The sequence below is a fragment of the Podarcis filfolensis genome (genome assembly GCF_964270895.1).
Source record: "Podarcis filfolensis genome assembly, chromosome: 11".
In the NCBI taxonomy this organism is placed as follows: domain Eukaryota; kingdom Metazoa; phylum Chordata; class Lepidosauria; order Squamata; family Lacertidae; genus Podarcis; species Podarcis filfolensis.
The window spans coordinates 49,834,649-49,856,081 of NC_139613.1; the positions used below are offsets into that span (position 1 = coordinate 49,834,649).

General features: G+C 41.6%; 1 protein-coding gene across 6 annotated transcripts in view; it reads left to right on the forward strand.

Annotated features, from left to right (window-relative positions):
• CDC42SE2 (CDC42 small effector 2) overlaps positions 1–21,118 on the forward strand; it is a 92,781-nt gene extending 71,663 nt beyond the window's left edge. For all 6 annotated transcript variants that reach the window (XM_083577248.1, XM_083577250.1, XM_083577249.1 and 3 more), the window contains 3 exons: positions 12,982–13,083; positions 17,339–17,455; positions 18,718–21,118. In XM_083577248.1, coding sequence (XP_083433374.1) covers positions 12,982–13,083; positions 17,339–17,437 — 201 coding nt within the window. In that variant the 3' untranslated portion in view covers positions 17,438–17,455; positions 18,718–21,118. The remainder of the gene's footprint in view (positions 1–12,981; positions 13,084–17,338; positions 17,456–18,717) is intronic.
• The last annotated feature ends 315 nt before the right edge of the window (positions 21,119–21,433 follow it).

The window sequence follows — 21,433 nt, forward strand, 5'->3', positions numbered from 1 at the left end:
CAACTCTCTGCTTTTTTCCTTCTCAATTGGAAGTGACATTTATTTGGTTGAATAGGAAGGGTTTTCATGTTGTAACTACTGACACACATCCTGTCGTGGAGCTGTAGCGTTTCATCATGTCGGTTGACCTCTCTCTAAATGTTTCCTGTGCAAGTTTCAAGAGCTCAGCAAGTGAAAATTAAACTCCCCCCTCCCTTGTTACTACCCTTCGTTTATAAGCAGCTATCACTTTAATAACTGCCAGTTTACTCTTTACGTATTATATTTAATTTTCAGGTTTCTTTTTTAAAAGTAGATGTTAGGAATGTTCTTTTAGACACAGTGACTTCTGCCCTTGTTCATTTATTACTTGGCTCCTGAGAACCTACTTGGGTTGAGGGCAGACCTAAGGCTTTTTCTGCCAAGTTCTTGCAAGATCCGACATTCAAATAAACACAGGATCTTGAAATTCAGCTGTTAGATCCTTCTTTACAGATTCAGAAGAATATTTATTTGCATCAGCCACGAGCCATAGCAGTAAAATAAAATAAAATGTACTGAAGATAGAGGTAAAGCAGCAATAGAAAATACATTTTGGGGGTTTACATCAATAATCAAATAATAGATTCTAATTACCCCTGCTAAAAACCTTGCAGTTTTTGCTGTCACCTGATCATCCTGATCTGCTAAAAAAAGGACACAGTAGCAGTGGTTGAGCAACCCGTCATGGACAATAGTAGATGGGTAAAAACCTCACTCCTCAAATCTTTATAAAGAGTGCAAGCCAGAAGCACATGAGCCACTGACTCCATACTGCCATCTCAACATGGACATAACCGTTTTTCCAGCGGAATTTTTTGAAATTGACCCTCAAGTACAGCCAAAGGCAGTATATTCTATTCTGTGACAGTGAGAGCGCGTCTGTATTTTGGAATTGTTAAGTTTTGCAGATAGAGTCATACCTTGGTTTTCAAACGCCTTGGGAGTCAAACGTTTTGGCTCCTGAACGATCAAAAACTGGAAGTAATGGTTCCAGTTTTCGAACGTTCTTTTGAACCTGAATGTCCGACGTGACTTCGGCAGCTTTTGATTGGCTGCAGGAGCTTCCAGCAGCCAATTGGAAGCTGTGCCTTGGTTCCTGAACATTTTAGAAGTCGAATGGACTTCCAGAACAGATTCCGTTCGACTTCCAAGGTACCACTGTAGATCCTTCCTTTAGTGATGGAAGGGAGGAGTGGCCTGGGCCCGGTAACAACTGAAGGGACCCTCATTCAATTAAGTCAGTTCTGCATTATCATATTACATGTATTTTTATCCCAGGAAAAGGCTATAGAAAAACTATGCCATGTGCTAAGAGAAGTTTTAAAAATAAATAAACAAATAAAGCCAGCCTTCAGAGAACAGCTTCCATTTTTGCCATGATAAATTGCGAGGGAGCCGAAAGTATTCATAAAGATTAGCATACCCTCCCCACTGGAAACAGTTTCCAGGTTATGGTCTAGTACAAGGGTCAGCAAACATTTTCAGCAGGGGGCTGGTCCACTGTTCCTCAGACCTTGTGGGGGGGGACTATATTTTTTGGGGGAGAAATGAACAAATTCCTATGCCCCACAAATAACCCAGAGATGCCTTTTAAATAAAAGGACATATTCTACTCATGTAAAAATATGCTGATTCCCGGACCATCCGCGGGCTGGATTTAGAAGGTGATTGGGCCGGATCTGGCCCCCGGGCCTTAGTTTGCCTACCCATGGTCTAGTTAGTAGGACAATCAGTTTGGAAGGAAATCTGCAACACAAATATCATTGAGCCCTTTTAATTCCTTCTTCAGCTGGCCAGTGTTTTCAGTATGGCCACCATTTAGCGCTAGTCTGAAAGGCAGTTTTCCCTTCAAAGCCAGACACTTTGTATGTGTAGTGGAATTGCAGCCTTAAAAGCTTTATGATGGTTGCTTTCAGAAATAAAAATAGGTGCCTCGACTGAACTCTGTGTTACTGTGTTCATAAACCAAAATTAGTTTGACATAGTTTACTTATATTTATGATTTAAAGATTAAACAATTGCCCATAGATTCAGGTTTTTACAAATTACATAGATTATTGCACGTGCAGTTGACCTTGGGCAAAGAGATCTTAAAAAAATCATCTGCTTCCCCATTTTATAAGAAATCAATTCAACATTAAGTGTAGAAAGTACACAGGAACGTCTTTTCCGATGGGCAATTGCTGCATACAGAAGCTAAGTTTTCTGCAAATTACAGCTAGTTACAGAAAGGTTAAAACCCCATTCTCAGGACTACTTAGGTCCTGATAAAAAACTGGGTTTCAGTATAGACACCCCCTCCCCAAAAAAGAGCAGACAACATTGCATGCCACACATTTAATGTAATGTATACTTAGGCCCTTAGAACTGCAGAAAACCATTAGTTGTTTTTTTAAATGGAACTGAGTTATTAGCAGTAACTTTTTGTTGCATGAGGATCTGATAAATTGAAGTTCTAGTTTGTCTTCCTGTTGCAAAGGACTTTTATCGATGTTCATTTTATCAGAAGTAAAAGACTTGTATTAAAGGACATTATTTACCAAAGATACTTAACGGAGCTTGAGCAGAGCTTTAGAATGACAGATGAATTCTTTCCCCCTGCCATCCAGTCTAAACATGCTTCTTGAAAGAACTATTATTTTTCAGGAATCATCTGACAAATGTTTCTGTTTGTTTAAGAAGCATGCCCCAAAATTGCTAGTTTATCATGTGATGACTAAGACCACCACAACATAATGGCATAGTGGGTAAACAGTTTAGAGGCTGCATTCTTCACTTTAAAAGATTGCTAAGGTGACGGTGTGCTGAGCCAGCTAAAAAGAAAAGGAACTTTGTGATTCAGCAGAGCAACATCAGTGTGTGAGGTCTTTGCTTTCAAAGTATGATGATTAGTTTTGTACAAAATCAGGATCTGTTTAAAGAATGACAACAAAATCCCCAACAAAAACCCAGACATCTGGCTGTAAAAGACTAGACTGCAGATTGACAATATTTGGAACAAGAGAAGTACAACAGATTTCCCCCTCACCTTTAGACTGGTGGGTCAGTGACATGTTTGATCTTTGATGCTTAAAAATATAATGCTAGTAATAAAAATGATACTCCCCAAAACCTCACTTCCCTTTCTATGTGCCTTTTGAACTGTGCTGGACCTTCTGCGTTCATTGTCATATTACTCAGGTTCCTCTGTTGCTAACTTCTCTTCCTTTTTTCCTTCCATTTTCTTTCGACTACGGGCTGCTTCTTGATTTTTCTGCCTCTTTTATAAGTGGGTTGGGCATAGAGATGGGCTATGGGTTAGTTTTGTAATTTTTTTGTAACCTGTTTTTCAACAAAGTGATTTTCTTTATCCCTGCCCAAAGTTTTCCTGACATAACTAAACTTTCTCCCACCCACTGCCTGTGTGAGTGAAATTATATATAGGATGACAAATTTAAACTGAAGTGTGAAATCAACGTAGCTGCCATCTTACCTGGGAGTGATCCCCACTGAATTCAACAGAACTTACATGCTTAGGTTTAAAGACATACATGGCTTTGTGGTGGGTCCTTACTTAGTCAAAAAAGGTAAAGGACCCTGGACGGTTAAGTCCAGTAAAGGTCACTATGGGGTTAGTATTTTTTTTTATTTATTTACGGCTATTAGCCCATAAAATATGTACAAACATAAAAACACAGGACATAAAAACAGATATATCCGACAACAGAAGGTGAACACCACGATGCAAGGGTGGGTCATTGAGCAGAGCCAAGTGACAGCTTGGGGCCAGGAGAGCTCCAAGGGACGGATCACAGAAAAGGAAAACTGAAGACGAACTCCGACATGCACTCTCATCATAACAGTCCGATTAGTTTTGATGTTGTTGTTGTTTTTTGGTGGTTTTTGAGTGTGAGATAACCGCATTCAGAAATCTCGCCACCTGCAGAGTTACAGAAGGATCTGTATCCTGCAAAAGCAGTGCGGCGTGTGACTCAACAGGCCTGCCAACCAAGCGCAGTAAAGCAGGACCCAGGAATTTAGCCCTGGCTATGCTATGTAGGGGACAGTTGAACATTATATGTGAAAGAGATTCAACAGTTTCCCCGTCACACACGCATAGCGGAGACACCAAACCCTTGGAAAATCTGTGATTCAGCAGGTTCGATGGAAAGACATTGAACCTTGCATGAATAACACTATGGGGTTGCAGCTCTCATCTTGCTTTCAGACTGAGGGAGCCAGTGTTTGATCACAGACAGCTTTCTGGGTCATGTGGCCAGCAGGACTAAACTGCTTCTGGCGCAACAGAACACCGTGATGGAAATCAGAGCGCACGGAAACACCGTTTACAATTTAAGAGGGACACAGGTGGCGGTGTGGTCTAAACCACTGAGCCTCTTGGGCTTGCCGATGAGAAGGTCGGCGGTTTGAATCCCTGTGACGGAGTGCGCTCCCGTTCCCTGTCTTAGCTCCTGCCAAGCTAGCAGTTTGGAAGCATGCCAGTGGATTTGAGGCCCACATTTGGCAAAAGATTCCTGCATTGTAAAGGGTTGCGCTAGATGACCCTCATGGTCCTTTCCAAACTCTATTCCCTGATTCTCTGATTCCATGAACCCAATATCCCCCCTCCCATGGGTTCTATCTATTCATGAATATCTACCTTTCACACATCACATTCATGCACATGGAAACACCATTCTGCCTCAATCACATTTGAAACCTCCCATGTACTCACACAAACTTATACCAGCTGACATCCAAAAAGATGACATACATTCACGTTTGTGCCTGGGCTTCAATCCATAAAGATCCACTGGCTTCTGTTGACTGTCTTCCAAAGGTGAACTTCTATTAGCCAACATCCACAAACATCAGTCTGCTTTAGCCTTGTAGCATCCACCAACTTCCGAATCCAAAAGCCACTGGCTTCCATCCACCAACATCTGCCAGTTTCTCTAAGTCCATCATGAGACGTCCACCAGCTTCCAACCATGAATACCAGCAGCCTTCAAGCAAGCAAACTTGCCTTATTATCGCTCCCTAGCATCCCACTGCCAGAGGATTGCCTCCTTCCATTCACCACTTTGCCTCCTCCAAGTAGAAGAAACCTGGGCAGTGCTGAATGTCACATCCATCGCCAGGTGTGTCCTGCTGGAAACAAAAAACGGCTTTCCCCTTGGCCTGCCTTTATATCCACTCAGTTGCCAAGTGCTTTTGTGACATCACAAGAAACCCACAGCCAATGGCAACAGCTGGGGAGGCATCATCTTCATTGCTTTGAGCCTCACAATGGCAGGTGGACCTATCAGTGATTGTGTGCTTGTTTATTTGGGACGCGGGTGGCGCTGTGGTCTAAGCACTGAGCCTCTAGGGCTTGCCGATCAGAAGGTCAACAATTTGAATCCCTGTGATGGGGTGAGCTCCCGTTGCTCTGTCCCAGCTCCTGCTAACATAGCACTTTGAAATGGGTACCGCTGTGGTGGGAAGGCAAACAGCGCTTTCCATGTGCTCTGGTTTCTGTCATGGTGTTCCATTGCACCAGAAGTGGTTTAGTCATGTTGGCCACATGACCCAGAAAGCTGTCTGTGGACAAACGCTGGCTCCCTTGGCCTGAAAACAAGATGAGCCCCGCAAAGCCATAGTCTCCTTTGACTGGACTTAACCATCCAGGGGTCCTTTACCTTAGTCACTTCATTGACTTTGTCTGAAGGATTTGCAAGGCTCTTCATTGCAAAAGACTTCCCCTCTGTAAATTCATTAACTTTGAAATGGAACATGCAGGGAATGTAATAGATTTCTAAATATCTGTTGATGGCTGAGATATGCACATCTTTTGTGTGCTGTGTAAAGTATATCTTCGAGTCAGTGGACATGAAAATGAACTGCGATCAACTTCAGTGGACCATCAAAGTGACAGTGAATATTGAAACAGAAGGTGACATAGTTTATGCATCCCACTCCTATTCGCGTCTGATTATTATGGCTTTCTCCAAAGAATCCTGAAACATGGTTTGGTGATCTCAGTTAGATATCCTAACTCTCCAACCTACATCTCCCAGGGTTCCCCATGGAAGCAGGAATGGCTATTAGTTTGTCTGTAGCATAAAATGCTCTAAGCATGGTATAGAAAGGATGAGTGCAGTGCGTGTGTTCTCTGCAGAAGTTATTTTCCACCTGAATACCTCTGCTTAATGTGCTTCACCTAGTGGGTCATTGGCATCAGTTTTCTAGGTAGCAATTGCACTGTTGATGCTCCTGCACTTTATCCTTTGGCAGGAGATAAGGGAGGTAAACTAGAAATGTAATAAGAAGAGTTGTCTGCTGAAAGACACAGAAATAACTGAGAAATAGAAAAAGGGTTGATGAAAATGAGCGAGGCAAGTAAAAGCATGAAGAAAAGTTCATGCTGAGGTTATACAGAAGATTTGATACTGCTAATTAGATAAATAATCCAGCCGCCCATCATAATCCTTTGAAAGTTAGATGCATCTAATTGAACCATGTCTGTATTTGCAGCAGTTAGCAATTAAAATGCTGAAAACAAACTTTCGAATCCTTCGTGACTCTCTTCCCCATTGGATGTTTGGAAGAAAGGGTGGGGTGAGATAGATATAGCTTTGACAGGACAGTGTTTACCTGGCTCAAGCGATGGACTGTAGAACATATTTTATTTTTCGTCAAAGCTGCAAATTGGCAAGTACATGGCTTAGTGGGGTTTCCCTGCAAACTTTCCCAGACTGACTTAATCCAGGTATTTGAAATGTTAAAATCTATAAAGGGGTTAGGCAGGTAAGTAGGTAAGTAATTACATTAAGAGCTGCATCTCACATATTGAATTCCCAACACAGGTATTGCTTGTGGGTAGAAAATGTGAGGCTGTACATGTATTGCCCTTGTAACTTCCCACAGAGGAAAATGGTCTTGTTTTAAGTGACGCTGAAAGAAAGGGAAAGAGTAGGAGTGAAAAGGATACAGAAGCACATTTGATATATATATGTGTATATACAGAGAGAGAGAGAGAGAGAGAGATACTAGATCCTATGCATATTCTAGCAGTGCTCTGTGGGGGTGTGACGTTTGTGTTTAGCAGCGTTAAAACGGAACAACTTCAACTAGTGCCTCGGTTGCCATAGTAACTGGGGCCTGTATTTTCAAAGGTTCACCCCATGTATGGGTAGAGAAATTGTAAAAAAAGAGAAGCGATGACTTGCATTATGGCATGACTCCATGTTTTGAAAAGAAATTTCACTGGGAAGACATCTCACCTCCCACCCTCAATTTTGATCCCAAACAAGTGTCTGAATTAACAGTTTTTGCACGGGATCATGCAGGTTGGGGTTACACAGCATGGCCAGTTGCCCCCCCCCCAAAGAGGACATGAATCACACACATACATAAAAGGGAATCAAAGAGAACATTGGGGGGAGGTTGCAAGTGGTAGTAGCTATAAACCACTGTATCATGTAGAGGTAATAACAGGAATAGGTTCTCACATTAAGCCTACTAGGTTCTGTAGCATCTAGACTCAGAACCTGGTTGAAGGCCATAGCTCAGTGGCCCAGGTTGAGCCCTTGATGTCTTCAGGTAGAGCTGGAAAAGACTGCTGGTGAAACCCTAAAGAACCACTGCCAGTCAGTGTACAATACTGAACTAGATGGTCTAACTTGATATAAGCAGCTTCCTGTTTTCATAATATAGCCAATAAGGAGGGGGGGGACAGGTTATGAAACCCTTATTTCCAAGATGATTGTTGGCAGTGGAATGCCCAGGGGATTCTTCTTCTTCGTTGGCGATAACTCTTAGTCGAGTAAGATTGTCTTCCATGAACACAATCTTAACAGTGAGTCCGTAAGTGACTGTGGAGGCCAATTCTGGATCCACACGTCCTTCTACAATGGGGACATAGGTTTCCAGGCAGGAGTTGATCATGGTGAGGGTTTGCCAAACATGCCTTCCTCTTAGCACATTTCTCATCCTGAGTTTGAGCGTCTTCAAAGCCCATGACAGCTTTGGTTAAGGCTGTTCTTCAACTGGAGCGCTCGCAGGCCAGTGTTTCCCAGTTGTCTGTGTGTATACTACATTTTTAAAGATTTGCCTTAAGAGAGTCTTTAAACCTCTTTTGTTGACCTCCAGCTTTCCATTTTTAAGTTTTGAATAGAGTTGTTGCTTTGGAAAACGATAATCAGGCACCTGAACAACATGACCAGTCCAACAAAGTTGATGTTGAAGAATCATTGCTTTGACACTGGCGATCTCTGCTTCTTCAGTGTCTATGGCACAGACCAAACTTCAATTCAGAGAACTGCCTGCTTTTGTGATCTCAGTGTTCATTTGAATCTTAGCCAAAACCACACAAAAACCTGTGAATGATAGATCCGTGTAGATGCTTAAATGCCTTTAGTGGTGAGAAACATATGCATCTTCGTTAACAATCCTACTGTCAGGCTGTTTAGGGGAAGTCTCTTCAGTCTGACTCATCAGTGCAGACTGAGGGCAGATGGGAGAGGGGGTTATAAGTGACTGTGAAGGGCAATTCTGGATCCACACATCCTTCCATGGTGACCCAGGGGATTATGACTGTCCTATCTAGAGCATAGGGACACGGGTGGTGCTGTGGGTTAAACCACATAACCTAGGGCTTGCCTATCAGGTCGGCTGTTCAAATCCCCGCAACGGGGTGAGCTCCCATTGCTCGGTCCCTGCTCCTGCCAACCTAGCAGTTCTAAAGCACATCAAGTGTAAGTAGATTAATAGGCACCGCTCTGGTGGCAAGGTAAATGGCATTTCCATGCGCTGCTGTGGTTCGCCAGAAGTGGCTTAGTCATGCTGGCCACATGACCTGGAAGCTGTATGCCGGCTCCCTCGGCCAATAAAGCGAGATGAGCGCCGCAACCCCAGAGTCATCCGCGACTGGACCTAATGGTCAGGGGTCCCTTTACCTTTACATGTATCTAGAGAATAAGTATACATGCTACGCTAGCAAGATAATTGTGTTTGTGAAATTCGCCCCCATGAGAGAGTGATGGCCACCAGTCAGTCACAGGTGAGCAGAGTGTTTTTGGGCTTCCTGTTCTGCTTCTGGGCTTCCTGTGGGCATCTGGTTTGTCAGTGTGGCAACAGGATGCTGGACTAATTGGGCTTTGGCCTAATCCAGGAGGGCCCTTTGGTTATCTGAGCCTCTTGGGCTTGCCAATCAGAAGGTCAGCAGTTTGAATTCCCGCGATGGGGTGAGCTCCTGTTGTTTGATCCCAGCTCCCACCCACGTAGCAGTTTGAAATTACATCAAGTGTGAGTAGATAGGTACTGCTCCAGCGGGAAGGTAAACGGTGTTTCCGTGCACTGCTCTGGTTCACCAGAAGCGGCTTAGTCATGCCGGCCACATGACCCGGAAGCTGTCTACGGACAAACGCCAGCTCCCTTGGCCTGTAAAGCGAGATGAGCACTGCAACCCCAGAGTCGTCCGCGACTGGACCTAATGGTCAGGGGGTACCTTTACCTTTTCACTTTAGGCTGATTTTCCTCTGGGTCAGCAAGGGGAAATGTCCGGAAGACACCTCTAGCTGTGTGCTAGAAGTACCGTATTTTTCGCTCTATAAGACACACTTTTTCCCTCCTAAAAAGTAAGGGGAAATGTGTGTGTGTGTTATGGAGCAAATGCAGGCTGCGCAGCTATCCCTGAAGCTAGGAGAGCGAGAGGGATTGGTGCGCAGTGCTCCCTCTAGCTCTCCTGGCTTCAGGGATAGCCGCCCGAAGCCTCCTGAGCACAACGGGAACGCTCCCTCTGTGCTCCAGAGGCTTTGCGTTGCTTTCGCTGAAACCAGGAGAGCAAGAGGGATTGATCCCTCTTGCTCTCCTGGCTTTGCTTCGCTGGAGAGCCGCTGCACAGCTTTCCCTCTCTGAGTAGTGCCCCTTCAGCGAAGCGGCAGGCGGAACAGAGCCCCTTCCATTTCTCCTCATGCTTTGCTGAAGGAGCGCTGTGCAGAGAGGGAGAGCTGCGAAGCGTCCCTTCAGCGAAGTGGGAGGAGAAACAGAGCCCCTTCCGTTTCTCCTCCCGCTTTGCTGGAGAGGTGCTGAGCAAAGAGGGAGAGAGCATTTTTTTCCCTTGTTCTCCTCCTCTAGAACTAGGTGCGTCTTATAGAGCGAAAAATATGGTACTCTCTTGACATTAGAGCTGGGCAATATATGGTCTTCAGCATTGTGATATATCACCAGCTAAACATGGTGATATACTGATATATCGTGATATCTGAATTAAGGATGGAGCTATGTAGAGACATTGGCTGGCTTCATGGTTTTTCCCGTGTTGCAATTTTTGCACACACACACAAAATAGTGATTCACAATATATTGCCAGGTCAAAATTGTGAAACTGATATCACAACAGGGGCTTGAAAACGGTTTCGGACTATATATTGATATATCACCCAACCCTACTTGGCATTAGCTTCAATAGTGTAATATTGTGTGGATTGTTATGTTTTGAGCCACTCTCCTTTGTCCTCTCCCATTTGATAGGTTTCTCAATAACATTCTCTTAAAGTGGCTAAAATGGAGAATAGGATGGGGGTGTAATCTTAAGCCCCCCCAAAAGTAAATTCCATTGACATTGATGGGGTCTGCGTACAAGTACATGTGTTTAGGATTATAGGGCCAGCAGTTTTGTTTTTGTTTTGTAGATGTGGCATGTTTTGAGATGCTTAACATTCATGTTAAGGAGTCCAGAAATCCTGGTGTGTTAGTTATCCGGAATAAGTGGGGGGCCTGGGAGAAGGGCATGCGTGTTGTGGGCTCGAGTTCATTCCAAACATATTTTGCTTTTATGGGCTATGGCCCATGATGTATTCTCAGCTGTGGCTTTGATTTTCAGTGACTCAACTGGGGCAGTGTTTGGACAGCAAAAAAATCCTGCTGATGAGACGTGTAAACTCCCACCCAGAGCTCTAGGTGGTCTTGCCATCTCATCACATACCAAGAGTAGGAGGATACTGACCCCTTTAAATATGTGATGGAGAGCAGGTTTATAGGGCCAGCAGTGAAGGGCTCAAGAAAACTCTCCAGGGCAATTGCATAATGTTAAATTTTTTTGGCTCTTAAAAAAAGAAATACATGCCTAGAATTACCTATTTGATTCTGCTTCACGGATAGATATGAGAATATTTTGTATTAGATGTTGGAATGAAGATTACTAAACCGAGATTTCAATTCCATCTTGCTAAACAGATTTCAAAACAAAAACAAAACTTAGAGGGCAAATCCAGTGTTAAGTTGTTAGAAAACAACTTAATTCTGTGCTGACACTGTAGGGTGACCTCACCACACAGCATAAGAATGCCGCATTTGCTTGATATTAGGAATAACATGATATTTGGCTCCATCTTAGAAAAAATGGAAGTCACGGGAGATTAAAGTTTAATACACTATGCTTTCTCAAAGAGAGCAAGCTGTTCAAATAGGTGTGTTAAGTGGTAATTAAACAAAGAAATTAGCTGTGATCCTTTAGTTAAAAACATGATGATGATGTACCAGTACTCTTCTTACCTTGATAAAAGTGCCATGGGTGCAAACATAAAATGACTACCAATGGCAGCAACCCCCCCTCCCACAAAAAAAAAAACCTACTCCATGCCAGTGAGTGCAATCACAAAAAGTCCTAGTAAATATCTAGTTCAGACAAGGAATTATCATGTATCAAGTGAAAGCAAATTAAACACATTCATACATACAACAGATTTTTCCCCAGACTGATGCTGGTGATGATGGTGATGATGATGATTTATTTGTACCCCACCCATCTGACTGGGTTGCCTCAGCCACTCTGGGTGGCTTCCAACATACATAAAAACATAATAAAACATTAAATCTTAAAAAGCATAAGATTCCTGTTTTTCTTTTAAAACTCTCCTCTATGCTCAACAGTTGAGGACCTCTTTTCATCAGCCCTTTAGCAAGTTACAGACTTGTATAGAATATATATAGAAGGAGAAAGGAAAGGAGTCAGGCACAAGAGGAACATTTGATCTAGATTATAAACAGAGTACCAGAGGGACGTGGGTGGCGCTGTGGGGTTAAACCACTGAGCCTCTTGGGCTTGCCAGTCAGAAGGTTGGCAGTTCGAATCCCCACAATGGGGTGAGCTCCCGTTATTCGGTCCCTGCTCCTGCCAACCTAGCAGTTCGAAAGCACATCAAAGGGCAAGTAGATAAATACAGTAGGTACCGCTCCGGCGGGAAGGTAAACGGCATTTCCATGCACTGCTCTGGTTCACCAGAAGCGGCTTGGTCATGCTGGCCACATGACCTGGAAGCTGTACGCCAGTTCCCTCGGCCAATAAAGCGAGATGAGCGCCACAACTGGACCTAATGGTCAGGGGTCCCTTTACCTTTATAAACAGAGTTAGAATTGACTCCTCCTTGATATACCTTTGCTGACTCCTGTCTTGCACACGCATCTTATACTTGCACCTATAAACAATTACAAAGAAATTAAGTTATGAAATATGGACCACGGAGAAGTCAGCTACCCAAATGTGATACAAAGAATGAGGACACCAGGAGAGTGCCTCATCTCTGGAAAAGTATATGAATTGACCTAGATGGCTTATAGAGGCAATGTGAGCCGTTTAAAAACACACCATGGATTGTGCTTTCAAGCAAGAAGATGAGTTCTGAACTAAAATGCATTAAACTCTTTGCAAGCAGTTAAAAGCAGTGCTTTTTTCTGGGGGGATGGGTACGCATATCCCTAAACATTTTGTGAATCTTTGTACTTTTGTCCATTTACTGTATTTATTTTCCCCGATTTGAACTTTAAAATGGTGGTTTTCTTGAGTCAAAATAAGAGTACCCCTAAACATTCTTTTTAGAAGGAAAAAAAGCACTGGTTAAAAGTAAGTTTCCAGTTGCATTTATTATTTGGCTCATGCTTCATATTTAAACCTTATCTGCCTTTGAATGAAACTGGTGTCTTTTTCTCCCCTTTCAGAAAAGACGGCGGCGAATCGATCGGAGTATGATTGGTGAGCCAACAAACTTTGTTCACACAGCTCATGTAGGTTCAGGAGATCTCTTTAGTGGAATGAATTCGGTAAGTTTTTGCCAGGAATCCTGCAACATTTTATTTTACTTTTCCAGCTTTTTTCTTTTCTTTATATTTTATACATTTATTTACATTTTATACATTTTTTTGACAAAGTAATAACCATAAATAAATAAAGAAGAAAAATGTGCACCCCACCGCCGAGACCATTCCATGGTAACTATCCAACCTCCCAAAATTTCAACACCTTGCGATGGTTTGACCCCTTTCCCTTTTAAAAGTACAAATTCTACAAACACCCTCCATATCTCCTCAAAATAATTTCTCCCACATATTCCCTGTCTTGCCTTAATGGCACATGTTAATTTATCATTAATAGCTATATCCCACACCTCTTTATACCATTCTTCCATTTTATATTCCGCTTGGCCCTTCCACTTCCTAGCTATAATAATGTGTGCAGCTGTCAATAAATTTATGAGTAAGTCCTTCATAGCCTGTGAACCTTGCACCCCATCTCTGCAGCATTTTAGACTGTATCCTTGAATATGTGTATATATCCTAAAACATTAAACAATTTAGATTTGTAGTCCACCCTACACTAAAGATTAGAGATGTGACGTAAAATATTGCTTCATTTTTTTTTACAAGATGACACAGATGCTCAATTACTTATATTTTAATGCCAAAAATAGGTTGGATGCCTTTTGGCCACGCCATTTTGCAGCTCTTACGAGGCAGTATATATTCAGGAGGGCAGGAGGGAATGCATCAGTACTGGGAAAAGAAGTAGAAAGGAAAACTCAAAGGTGCAAAGGAATTTGTTAACTTATTCAAGCATCAACATTTCTAATTAGTTAAAGAAGTCTTCTTCAGGGGCAGCTAGAAAACGAATACAGTGGTACCTCAGTTTTCGAATGTAATCCATTCCGGAAGACCGTTCAACTTCCGAAACATTCGAAAACTGAAGCATTTATTTCTGGATGCATTTACTTATAGAAAACTCAATATGGAAGCCACGTGGCACGTTCGACTTCCAAAAAGCATTCGAAAACTGAAGCAGTTACTTCCAGGTTTTTGGCATTCGAAAACCGAAACGTTCCACTTCTGAGACGTTCGAAAACCGAGGTACCAAACTATATATTTACAGTGTAATTGTGCTTGTTTTCAAGTAAGTGCATATATAGGACTGTAGCCTTGGTGTATCCTATTAAGAAAATTATGGCTTCATTTATACCTTTAACACACCAGCATATCAAATATAAGAGTATTGTAGCTGATTCACTCAATTGAATAATATCAGAAAGCCTGTAACATGGACAACCTAAATGGTATATTATAGATTGTTTCAAAGTAAGGGGGGTAAACAGTGTTAGAAGCATAATATCACTTCTCTTTTCAGAACATTTGTAGTGTTGTCTAGTAAACAGAAAATGTTGTACTTTCTCCCCAAGAAGATGTCGGTCTGTAATAAAAAAATGCATGTTAGAACACAGACAGCTTCAGCTTCCTTCCTGCAACCCAAAATGCTCTTTCCTATATCCCTTTTATTGTACAAGAAACTCTTGTTATCATTTTTTTTAATAGGCTCAAATCTGCCATGTAAAAATGTATGCTAACTAGTTTCTTCAAAGGAAAGGCTGAAACTGTTTCTCGAAAGGCCAAAATGTGTGTTTGCCTGCAGCCAGCTATGTAACCGTACAAGAAAAAAACCTAGGAGCTGCTAAACCAAGGAAAATAACGCACACCACTGATAAAATTAACAAATCAGCTGTTCTAGAATTCTTTGATTGGCATGACCTTTGAAATATCCTGGAGAAAACTTGGATAGCCCTAGGTAGAAATCTCTAAAGTCACACATTCCTATGTTAACATAGTTCACTAGAAGCAAGAATCAAAAGAACTCACATCTTCGCTGAGGAGGTCAGAGATGGTGTTTCCAAACCTAGAACTGAGATGAATAATTGAGGTTTAGGCTGCACATATTGGAGAGCAGGTTTGGCTGTTAACTTGCTGCACAAGCACAGAGGGAACAAACTCCCTGCGATTTTTCTTCTGCCAGCACAGCATTATATTTAAAATGCATTAAAGGTGTTTACAAGGTTGGAAAAATCCCTGTCCATTCCTTATATGGATTTGGAGTTTCTGTGAAGGCATGGGAAATGAGCTGCATTGAAGTTACAGATCCAAATGCCTTTAAATCAGTGTTCTCTTTATCATCTCCTCATTTCATGCTGCTTGGGGATCTGAGCTCCCAGAATACATATTTCAATTTTTAAAATAGCAAAAATAAAGAGAATTTTAAATTTCACCTTACAAAAAAGGGGCATACTAATATCTGATTTTACATTCTTGCATTTTTAAAATAAATTATGCATGTACAATATTATTATTATTGTAGCAAAATGACTTCATGCTCAGCTGTTTTGCATATTTATTGCACACATAACTTTTTTCCAATTTTCCCAAATAACTTTGTTCTCCCTAAAGTCTGTTTTGATTCATGGCTTACAAATGACATTAATAAATGCTATTTTCTTATATTTTTATGGATAAGCATTTCAAAACATTTTTTTTCCTATTTCATCCTAGAAGAATTTATTTTATCTAACAGAATTGATATGTTAACATTCCGCTTAAATAAATTTCCTGTTAAGAGAGTAAGAGATGAATCAGTTGGATAAAAACATGGGTCTTTTTTGCATAGCTATGTAGACATCTATTTTTAAGACATTTGTGGCAATGCATACATCCTGTGTAAGAAATTTTGCACTCTTATATGATATACACAATTCTATTTGTCTCTCCAAAAAAGAATAACATTTTCTGTTTCTAAGCCGTTTTTATAACTCAAGATCACACATGTATATCAGCTGCAACATCAAACGATGTACAAAACGCTAATCCCATGCTGCAGCTACGAGGGACCAAAAGTCCCTTCGTATGTTACTCCCACAAAGTGGTGATCATGTGATCACACAGCTCCCCCTGGCCCTGATGTCCAGGCATTAGGCATGAGAACCCCCGTGACGGGGTGAGCTCCCGTCGCTCTGTCCCAGCTCCTGCCAACCTAGCATTTCGAAAGCATGCCAGTGCAAGTAGTAAAACAGGTACCACTGTGGCGGGAAGATAAATGGTGTTTCCATGTGCTCTGGTTTCCGTCACAGTGTCCCGTTGCCCCAGAAGCAGTTTAGTCCTGCTGGTCACTTGACCCGGAAAACTGTCTGTGGACAAACACAGGCTCCCTCAGCCTGAAAGTGAGATGAGCTCTGCAACCCCATCGTCACCTTTGACTGGACTTGACCGTCCAGGGGTCCTTTAGGGACAGCATTGGTTTAGTAAAGAGTTGTTATTCTCCTTATGGAAACTAAACAACTAGGAAAAGTGCTATCCATGTCAAATGTGTTAAAATGCCAGTAAACCTACCGTCTAGGAATGAACTTGTACTAAATCGGGTCCTCCTTTAAAGAGGGCACATATTGCGATGAGACCTGGACCACCGACACCCTGTGTTGTGGGTGGGTACATTTGGTTAGCCACAACACCCGATTGGTAGGTCCCTCGAAGCTGGGTACAATCTGGCCAATCGGACGCAGTCTAAATGGTTTGAGGGACCTCTTTATGCCCATGCACTTGACCCAGAGCTTCCTCTTTCGGCGCGTGCATTCGGAACACCCGCCCACCTCTCCCTACTTTTAGGGTTTGTTGTGCTTGACCTTGCTATGCCGTCATGTGTTGTCTGTCGTTGGGACAGGGGCACGGCAGGAATTTTCCCCACTTGGCTGATTGGCTGTTGCCATTTGGGTTTCGCCTGCCACGTAACAAATCGTCACAACTTGTAAGGTGGCGGATAGGCTCTGGTTCAGGTGATAGGGATGGGTGAACACTCTCGCCATCCCTGTGTGAAGGGTATTCCATTAAAGGAATCCAGGGACTCAGTGGTTTGGTCAACCCCTGAGAGGGGGTTGTGCCCATGCCTGAGTCCAGGGAGACATTTGGGTGGCATAGTTAGCCCATTCCCGGCTTTCCGCTTATCCAGGTGTTCACCCTTGGCTGACCTATGCTGGTGCCCTAGGTCAGCACTACCTGCATGGCAGGGAGATAGTCGAACCAGAGCCTATGCAACCAGTCACTTTCTGTAATCAATAAAGTTGTGGCCTAAATTCTGACAAAAACCAAAACCAAAATTTGAGTCAAGTGTGAATTTCTTTTAGGGGGGAGGTTTCTGGGTCTGAACTTGAGAGTGCACCAGTTCGTGGCTGATCGTACCCCTTTCTTTCCTACCCTTTTCCTGTATGTCTAGGTGAGTTCAATTCAGAACCAAATGCAGTCCAAAGGAGGCTATGGAGGAGGAATGTCTGCAAATGTTCAAATGCAGCTTGTAGATACAAAGGCGGGATAACCGTGGGACATACTTTGAGTGAGTATTACAGAATTTGCAAGCGCTGTTGCCGACTTTTCTCCGCTAGTAACAGAAAAGAAGCTGCTGTGCTCCTTTTAAACGATTCTCTGTAAATAGCTTGTTCATTATATTTGCCGCTAGCCCAGGAGTTGGATGCAAGAAATATGTGCATGCAAATATGCGTTAGGTATTATGCAATGAGCGATAAGATCAAGTACTTCCAGTGCCAATTATAAGAAAGAGATTTTGTTCGACTGATTTCGCACACTCGTCCGTCAGGAATTAGCTTTAGGCCTTTGGCGCTCATCTTTGTGGGAAATGTTGGCCCCTGAAGTTCTCAGTGGTACCAAAATGAGAACAGTTAAATTGCAGAGAAGGGGGAACATCACAGTTAAAGCATGATTGCATAAATAGAGCATGCAAGCATTTTTTTATTTCTGATAGCAGTAGGTGGTTTCATCAAACAATCTCTTAGGTTCCTTAGTTCCCGGCTCCCACACATGGCTTACTGCTGCTGCTAGAGGTTAGGAAACACACATTGTAATGATGTCTCGACGTGAGATGAAATTTGTGCTATGTGTCACAGTTTGAGAGAACACAGCCTATGGCTGCCATGTTCAGTAGTAGCTGCTTGCAATCTACATTTCTTTCTTATCCTACTTTTTATTCATTCTTCTATTTCTATTTTATACATTTATTTACATTTTATACACTCTTTTTTTAACAAAGTAATAATAATAAATAAATAAGAATAAAAATGTGCACCCCACCACCGAGACCATTCCATCGTAACTATCCAACCTCCTAAAATTTCAGCACCTCTTGTGATTGTTTGACCCCTTTCCGTTTTAACAGTACAAATTCTACAAACAATATCTCCTCAAAATCATTTCCCCTGTATATTCCCCATCTTACCTTAATGGCTCATGCTAATTTAGCATTAATAGCTATATCCCACATCTCTTTATACCATTCTTCCATTTTATATTCTGCTTCCCTCTTCCACTTCCTGGCTATCATCATTTGTGCGGCTGTCAATAAATTTGTGAGCAAGTCCTTCATAGCCTGCGAACCTTCCATCCCATCATAGATTGATAATAATGCTGCTTCTGGACCTTTGGTCAGCTTTAACCCAGAGATTTCTGTTATCTCCTTAATTTTTTATATATATTTACACCCCCATCACATGTGAACATAATTCCACAAGCTACATTTCTGCCCTCGTTCTGAGAATGTCTTGTTTGTCTTCTTACTCATTCATTGCTCTGTTTTTTTCACAGATCCTTGTGAATATCTGTACCTTCTTTCCTGTGTTCCTCTATGCCTTGGTGACTGCTTCCTGTGCTCATGAGAGAAGTTGATGGTTCATCACCCACCCCTTGTGATTACGCCGTTGAAACATTCCTTTTCTGCTGTGAGGGTGACATTTATCAGACTGGTCTTGTCATGCTTTTCAAGTGGCAAGCTTACATCTCACTGCTACCAAAACATCTGTGGACATGTATTGGTTGGTTGAGTTGTTCTTTGGGGGACATTTTTAGTCTATTCTCAGCATTTTAAAACAACATTTTTAAGCGATCTAAATATGTAGTTTGGTGTTGGGTTGACCTCTTTATTTGTACTCCCTCTGCAAGGCCTCGTTTACGGCATTCTCATCGGTTGTTTTTTGTTTTGTTTTTTAATCCTTATTTCCTTTTCTGTGATTAGAAGCAAGCAAGTTCCTATTAATATGTTGAACCTGTCATTGTTAATATAATTTTATTATTTTTTAGGGAAAAGGTCTGGGACCTGCAAGCACAATGATCATTTCACACAGTCAGAAATCAGCAGAGTATATGAGCGCATGCTTTGTGAATTTGCTTGGTATGGTGGCCTGTTGGGTGCCAAAAACTTTTTTTTTTAATGCTTGTTCTTGCAGATGGATGATATTATTGCTGATTAAAAAGTTTTGCAATGGCACCAGATCATGCTAATCTCTCTGGGGGAAAAGGTCTTGTATCTTTTAGCTGCTTTGGAAATACATCGTCTTAGGTTTTGATCCAGCTGATCTTGAAATAATAAAGAGAGCTTGCATTCATAAGGCATTTTGTTGTAAATGTTCAGTATATTTATTTGAAAGAGCTGACCTCAAGATTGTAACCCGGTGTAGTAACGTACATACTAAATGTTGTGGTTGCGCTTTGTCTGGTTAAAGAGGCATTGTTATGTTGGCTGCTTTTTTCTTTTCTCTCTCCCCCCACGTTTTTTTTTTTAAAAAAAGCTTAATTTTAGGCCATTCCGGCATTGCCAGTAGCAGCATGTTGAACTGCCTGCAATATTATAGCTGGAATTTAGTTGACCTCTCTAAGTAGTTGGCAGTTTCTGCGTACTAAATATTTAGGGGCCATGTAAGTTGCTGAAAGCAACATAGTAACCTGGCAGAAACTGGTGCCAGCGAAAACAACATACAGGGTGGCTTTTTGCTATATTGGTCAAGAAGCCTTTTGCTCAGGTTCCAAAGCATGTTCCTCTTTCACAAAGTGTGAAAATTGTGTTTTTTAATATTGCACTGTTCTTGAAATATTTCTGTAAGTGGTCCTCTTTTCTTTTTTCTTTTCTTTTCTTTTTTTCATCTTCCCCACCCTCGTGCCCCCTTGGTCATAAGAAGCTGAAGTCAGTTGATTAAACACTAGCAAAATATTTTTTTAAAACCGCATTTAGAATGCTCCTCATACATTTTTAACATCTTAACTGGCAAGAGGCATTACTGAGCCTAATTGGAAAAGTTCTTGAAAGTGACAAGCACAGATAGACACAAGACAAAAGAGAGAGAGAGCAAGAAAAGAGAATTTGCGGCATAAAATCCATTCATTTCCACATAGTTCATGCAGAAACATCATGAAACTAGCATTGCTTTGTAGTTAATGCCGAAATATTTCTCTCTGCTCCCATTGGTAATTTGTAATGGGAAGACACTAGAATGAAAGGTAATCAAAAAACAGTTTTAAATTTTTTTTCCTGGTACTACTGAAAGTATTAATATTTTTCAAAAGCTAATAAAACAACATCAAGTGGATAAGGATCCAAGACCACTGTTGAAGGCCCAATCTACCAAGGAAGTCATATGTCTAAACATCTCTGAAATGAGTAGAAGCAGTGGCTGAGCACATCTGTGCAAGATACTGCTCCACATTCATTTCAATTACTAAGTCCAGAAGATGTTCCTGTTGCATCGATCCCATAGACTTTCTGAGGACAGCAAGGCTATAGGACCATAATACGATTTTGTGGGGCAAAGATCCAATTTAGATGTCCCATCAAATCATCTTCACTGACTGGAAGTGCTGATTTATGAGGTTGCACCTCTCTGTGGCTGTTTGGGTCAAATAAATGGCAACTTAATGATAGTTATCTTAGTTCAATTGTGCACATTCTCAAAAATGCTCTTCAAAATATAGGATTTCAGAATTATTTTCACTTTTCTCCTTGCTGATGGAAAATAAAATTTTTGGAGCATTTGTTTTGTCTGGGGGGAAAAGTAATAATCTTCAGCTCAGTCGCCAGAAAAGAGAGACATATTTTTATAACAAACATACTTTTTTTTGTACATTATGTTCATTCTTAAATAATGTAAGTTCAATGTTGTCTTGTAGATATTAAAAGGAGACTATTGACTTTTGATTCAATAAATGTTTTCTTTCAGCTGCTGGTTTACCTAATTCTTTATCATAACCACTACCTATTGGTTTGGAGGGATCAGAGCCTGCAGGCCTTCAAAACACAGTTTCACCTTTTCAGTTTTAGTGCTTTACTGGAAGGTAAAGGTGGGGACCATATGAAAGCAGCTTTGTAGATTCTCTTTTAGATCACTATTTAACAAACTATTGAAGCCTGGAGCATTGCTATGGAAAATTTCACCCACTTTTCTCAAATCAGATTCTGTAGAAATAATTATATATACACCTTGCCCATCTGACTGGGTGTCTGGGCAGCTCGCAACAGAACACCAATAACAAT